The sequence below is a fragment of the Penaeus chinensis genome, chromosome 7 (assembly GCF_019202785.1).
Source record: "Penaeus chinensis breed Huanghai No. 1 chromosome 7, ASM1920278v2, whole genome shotgun sequence".
Classification (NCBI taxonomy): Eukaryota; Metazoa; Arthropoda; class Malacostraca; order Decapoda; family Penaeidae; genus Penaeus; species Penaeus chinensis.
In genome coordinates this window covers 42,315,781-42,322,385 of record NC_061825.1, presented here as the reverse complement: position 1 = coordinate 42,322,385, position 6,605 = coordinate 42,315,781, and the positions used below count along the sequence as shown (strand labels likewise).

Sequence of the window (6,605 nt, the reverse complement as noted above, 5' to 3'; positions counted from 1 at the left end):
AAAGTAAAAGAAAAACAAAAAAGGTAGTGCGAAAGATGCCAGAGAAGGAAATGTTAAAAAGGCGGCATAAAGAGTGAAAGGGAAAACAGTGGAGGAGGGTGAAGGGAGAGAGAGAGAGGCTAGGCGAGGGAGTAGTGAAGGTAGAGGGAAAGTGAGAGGGAGGGTGAGAAGTGAAAGTAAAGAAGGAGAGGCTCGGTAAACAACGAGAAATATGGGCTTTGGGTACAAGAGTGAAGGGGGAAGAGAAGGAGAGGAGGAGAGAGGAGGGGAAGCGGGAGTGGAAACGGAAGATAAAAGTGAAAGAAGGGAGGAGGAGGAGAGGGGAGCCGAGCGGAACTTTCATAATTTTATACGAAGTGGTCATTTTAATGTTTGATGGTGTATATTTCCTTGTTTTGAACATTATAAAAAATATAAAGGTATATGTACATGCACCTGATAACGCTTGATGCTACTGGTAATGATAACTGACTAAAAAAATAAAACACCAAAATTGCGAGTTTTTGCATCCATCATAATATTCTAAAGATTGTTTTTTTCAATATACACCTAAACGTACAGAGGTTATCAAAAAGACAAGACATAACAACTGTTCATGGCCAAAGGTGCCAGTGATCGATAAAACACGAAATAATGCGCTCTGGTTGAGTAATCATATGAAAAGGCTTTGGCCGCACTGATGCCATGAGTCAGGAGGCGCAGCTGTTGACCATGTCCGCAGTGAACAATGCCAGGCGGATGGATCTAACATACGCAGGAAAGGTAGATCGATATTACGTGAGGTAACTACGGCTGCTCCCGCCAGGTTGCAAACAGCTGCCTCGACACATGCAAAGTCCACAAACATTGGCTGTAATCAGAGCAGAATGTTCACTAATGCTAAGTGGGAAACGCATGCTGATTTTCCTGTTTATGCAGAGGGATACATGGTGTCATAAATATTCACACGATGCTATGGGATTTATTACCAATTATTATTCAAATAAGGTCCATTGAAGCCTGGGATAAAGAGTCCAATTGTGGATTTCGTGATAAACTTATCACACCCATCCAAACTCTTCCTTACTCTCCTAGCTCCAATCTGAACATCATTTTCGGCATGTCACACGGTACAACAGATCATCTCAGTTTCAAGTAACATTTAGAGCCTATGAATTTATCAATCACAACATATTTTAATGATTGTACCTCAGTAACAAATGAATGAAGTGAAATACGACTGGCGACATAAGGCATCGCGCACAGGCTCCTCCCTCCGTGGTTGGCGATTGGCTGACGATTGTTGTGTTTTATACGATCGCAGACATGGCGTTGTAAACACAGAAGCTTTATCATATACCAATTTTCTGCTTTTGTACAGTAGTTTTATAAGGTAAGTGTATTCCATATTGTAGTTTAATATGTATAGAACCCCTGTGCATGCAGTGCTACGTCCATACGAAGAGAAAGTAAAAGTTAGAGGGTGGGAAAGCTACGCCAAGGCCATCCGCTTGTGAGGTAGACTTTCGCTGGCAGTGTGGCTGGGCTAGTGTTAACACACTTACAGTTGTAGTGGATCTGTGGTGTGGAACTGTGGTGGAGGTGCGCTGTGGTGCTGTCTCGTACATGTGCAGGACTCAAAGCAACACAGGACTAGCTTTACTCAGGTCTATCTCTCCGTCCCAGGTGACTGTGCTGGCTGCTTCGCAATATTTGTTTTGGTGAACGAATTATTGTGGATTTAATCGCGTTTTTCTCGTCAAGGAATCGGGAACAGAACGACAGTGCTTCTAAGTGACAATTGAAAAAGTGTTGTGGATGTGATAGTGACAAGACCATGGTGATACACTGTTCCAAGACCGTGAAATAATTGTGTGAAACATAAACGAATGAGAAGTATTGCGTGCGGCTCGTAGACCACGCAAAGTTAGAATGGTTCAGAGTGTCGACATGCCTCTATTTTATTACAATAGGTATGTATTAAAATATATTACAAGTGCATTTGTAGAGACTTTGTTTTATCAGTATGCAGTTTCAATGGTTATTTAACCATACTGCATAACTGTGTTGTTTATCTGTTATGTTATTATTTTAAGCCAAAATGAGACCAGACATCACGCTTAAGTACTTCCACAATTTTTCATTTTCGTTACAAGTGCAAGTGATTTTTCATTAACAGCGTTGAAAAAATAGAGTGTGTGCGTTCACCTAGTACTACATTTTTCACTTTGATATATCGGTACGGATGGGTACAAACGCAAGCACGAGTTCACGCACATGTTCAAGCACACGAGAGTAAACACGGGATAGGTACGCGCACTTTTTTTTTTTTTTTTTTTAATTCTTGTAAATCGTGCTTTTGTTTGAGTTTTCTCTCTATAGTCATTTAATTTTTTTATATTCATTTTTTCACTCAGATTTATAACTTTGATTTCGATGCACAAGGTATGGAAACAAATTTTTTTTTTTTTGCTCGATCATAGAAAACGTAATATATTATATCTACATACACCATCTACAGTATTTCCACATAACATTTTTTGTATCTCATCGCGTATCAATCACATATTACTCAAGGTTCCCATCAACGTACGTGTTTGAACCAGTTATCATTTGTAATTTTAGTTTTGACAAATGTGCAGTGTTCAGTGTGAAAATTCTTTCTTTCAAACTTACATGCCACGTATAAAATATGAATTTGTCAGTTTAGTAAAGTACATGATTTCGCTCTTGTGCAAAGTATTTCAGAAGTCCAATAATTGCCTCTTCTCAGTCTTTAAACTAAGACGAGGTGTTATACATAGTCTCGCAAATATACACAGAATACATCAATAATTACTCTTAAAGGATTTATCATCTTCTTCTTTTATGTTTTTGACGTGACAGTATCTTTCACGGCAGCAAACAGTTCCATAATGGGCTATTCCCTCCTCTACACCAAGTGTTTTTCATCTCCCCATTTCTCTCTCGTTATGCAATATTTTCACATTGCAACGCTCCATTTCTCGCCAATAACGCACTATTTCAACAATACAACCGCGTTTCCTCCCCACACTTCATTCAGTCTATTTCTTTCAAAAAGTTAGGGCCAACATGTATCTTGGTTCCCTTATCATAACACCAATTCTGTATTTCAATTCTCTCTCTCTCTCTCTCTCTCTCTCTCTCTCTCTCTCTCTCTCTCTCTCTCTCTCTCTCTCTCTCTCTCTCTCTCTCTCTCTCTCTCTCTCTCTCTCACCCTCTCTCTCTCTCTCTCTCTCTCTCTCTCTCTCTCTCTCTCTCTCTCTCTCTCTCTCTCTCTCTCTCTCTCTCTCTCTCTCTCTCTCACCCTCTCTCTCTCTCTCTCTCTCTCTCTCTCTCTCTCTCTCTCTCTCTCTCTCTCTCTCTCTCTCTCTCTCTTTCTTTCTTTCTCTCTCTCTCTCTCTGTATTTTAGATTATATAAAAGTGAGCTCTTTTTCATATTATACCACTTCCATAAAGTAGGCCTATTCCATTTCCCTTAGCCTTTCACCGTTTTCCTCCCATCGTTTCTTCTCACTTTCTTCTGCCCCCCCCCCACCCCACCCCTCTCACTCCGCTATTCACCATTCATCATCATTCACCATTTCTTTCCAGCCCCCATTTCCGCTCTTCCATTCACCATGTTGAGAAATCCTCGGGTTTCTTCTTTTATGACGGTTCTCATTCGCTTTCTTTTGTCGTGTTCTTTCTCTTGATCCTTCATTTTTCCCTTTCGTTTTTTTATTTTTTTTTTTTATTTGTGTGTATATTTTATTTACCTTTCACTTTTGTTGGCTATACACACCGTCACTTTCATCGTTTCTACACTAGTACATTCTATCATTGTCTATCTATTTATCTATCTGTCTCTCTATCTATCTAAATGCTTGTCACTTTATTTTTATATGTCTTCATTTCCCATTTTCTTCAGTGCGTTTCTTATTTCCTGCTCTCTCTCTTCTCCTTTCCACTCCACTGTCTCTTACTTTCCCTCGTTTTCTGTCCCCTAGAAATGTGTCACGTATGGTTTAATAGATAAAACGCAGACATTCCACCCGTCTGTATAAAGAGAGCTGGTATAAAGAAAAATAAATCCAGACCTCTCTTAGCGAAGGGGCCTTCCAAGCCACCGCTGGATCGTCCTTTGTTCCTTCAGCTCTCTCTCTCTCCCACCTCTCCCTCCCGCACCGTCCTCTTTCCACTCTCCCCTCTCCCTTCTCCCTTCTCCCCAGACCCCCACCTTACCTCCATGCTCTACTCTCCCACTATCTCCTCCTCCTCCTCCTCCTCCTCACTCGGCTGGTGCCTCTCTCACCCTCTCTCTTTTTCTCAATTCCCCTTTCTTCTCTTATTCATTTTTCTACCCCTCTCTCTCTCTCTCTCTCTCTCTCTCTCTCTCTCTCTCTCTCTCTCTCTCTCTCTCTCTCTCTCTCTCTCTCTCTCTCTCTCTCATTCATTCTTACTCCCTTTCTCTTTCTCTCTCCGCAACTCCCTTTCTCTTTCTCTCTCATTGTAACTCCCTTTCTCTTTCTCTCTCCGTAACTCCCTTTCTCTTTCTCTCTCTCTTTCTCTTTCTCTTTTAGAAACCATAGTCTTACAGCCTTGCACTCACTCCGTCACAAGTACTCTCTTCTGCAAACGAACTCACATCCCCAGCAGCACATCATATCAGCCAGTGATTCGTCTTTATTTAGTCATGTTATCAAAAGAAAGTCATCAAAAGTGAAGCATTTTGTCTCTTCTAGTTCGATTTCCCTTTACCTCATTCTTTCTCTTATTTCCTCTGTCCTTCCTTCTTCCTTCTCCTCCCCCGCTCTCTCATCATTTTTAGTATTATTGTTATTGCTATTGTTCTTGTTATTACTAATATTATCATTAGCATCATCATCACCATTATTAATTTCGTCTGAACTTCAATCACGTGCCGTTTTTAGGTCCGCCGATCCGTGGTTTTTTTCCGCCACTCTTCCCTCTTCTCCACAATTAAAACGGTTTTCGACAGGGCTCCTTTTTCTGTTTAGCCAAGCCTCCATGTTCGTCTCCGCCTTTCTCCTCTTTTGTTGCTCACTCTCCCCTCCCTTCGACCGCCGCCTCGTTCGTTCGTACTCTCGCTTTCCTGCTTTCCTGCGGAATATGTTGGCAGCTTGTCTGCTTATTTATTTGTCTAGTAGATATCATGTGTCCATATGGATAAGCACGCACGTACGCGCACAGACACGCACACACACACATACATATGCACACGCACACGCATACACATGCACACACGCACATGCACACACACACACATACACACGCACACGCACACGCACACGCACACGCACACGCACACGCACACGCACATGTACATGGACACGCACACACACATACATGCACACACACACACACATACATGCACACGCACACACACATACATGCACACGCACACACACATACATGCACACGCACACACACACACATGCACACGCACACACACACATGCACACGCACACACACACACATGCACACGCACACACACACACATGCACACGCACACACACACATGCACACGCACACACACACACACACATGCACACGCACACACACACACACACACACACACACACACACACACACACACACACACACACACGCACACGCACACGCATACATATACATAGTATACACGTATACATAGCCTAAGGTTGTCTGTATATTAATATATACACAAATTACCGACACAGCGAAGCAGTATGTGAGTGTGTAGTGTATGTACTTTAAATTGTATATGTATTTATATATATATATTATATATATTATATTATATACATATTATATATAATATATTATATTATTATATATATATATATATATATATATATATATATATATATATATATATATATATATAATCTTAATATGATTGCTGTGTCCCTGTTAAAAGTACCTCTTTTATCATCCTGATCTACTTTTGGTTTTAGAGCGTGCTTTTGTTGTGTAATCTTGATGTATACTCAAGTTAGAAAATAGTATGGCCTATTTTATTTTACTGTTTGGCCTGCTCATACACGTGCAAGTTTGTTTACGTGCGCGGTCATGAGCACGTGCACGCACGCGTGTTGGAGGAGAGTGCGCAAGGGAGTCGTCGATGGTTCGGATTGGGTGGGGAGGGAGGCGCGAGGGGGGGAGGGGGTTGGCGTGAAGCTTTCTCGGTATCTAGCGCGGTATGTTGGTAGAGGGCCATCGTGCGAGCGTCGGGGAGTGTCCTTGCCGAACAAAGCACAGGAGGAAGTTGGTATGGATGCTCAAGGATACCGCCCAGGTTGCCAGTTACCCTGTCTTTACCCACCGACTGTCCCCCTCCCCCCATCCCGCCTTTCTCGTACCCCTCGCCGTCGTCATCCGTCACCACGGGGCGTGAGGACTATCCCGTTGACTCCCACTATCATCACTCATTCATCCATACGCAATCCACACAAAAGAGGGGCATCGTATGTCACAAAGTGCGCATTAAGGGCCCCTTAATGCATGACAAGGTGTGTCTGCCTTGGGGAAGTTGGCAGTTTTTTGTATTATTATATCTCAAGGCTGGGACCTGCCATACTCTGACCCTGATATAAGAACCCCCTCACTGCCCCGCGGAATG

The 6,605-nt window shown here is 42.3% G+C and overlaps 1 protein-coding gene across 2 annotated transcripts in view; it reads left to right on the top strand.

Moving 5' to 3' along the window:
• Positions 1–1,270: 1,270 nt before the first annotated feature.
• LOC125027027 (zinc finger protein 48-like) overlaps positions 1,271–6,605 on the top strand; it is a 37,978-nt gene continuing 32,643 nt past the window's right edge. The window contains exon 1 of one of the 2 annotated variants that reach the window (XM_047615659.1): positions 1,271–1,372. Coding sequence is in view for 1 of the 2 variants with exons in the window: in XM_047615658.1 (XP_047471614.1) it covers positions 1,912–1,952 (41 nt within the window). In the remaining variant the exon portion in view is untranslated. Of the gene's footprint in view, positions 1,373–1,528; positions 1,953–6,605 lie in introns of those variants that run through there. The other variant, XM_047615658.1, reaches the window with a different exon arrangement.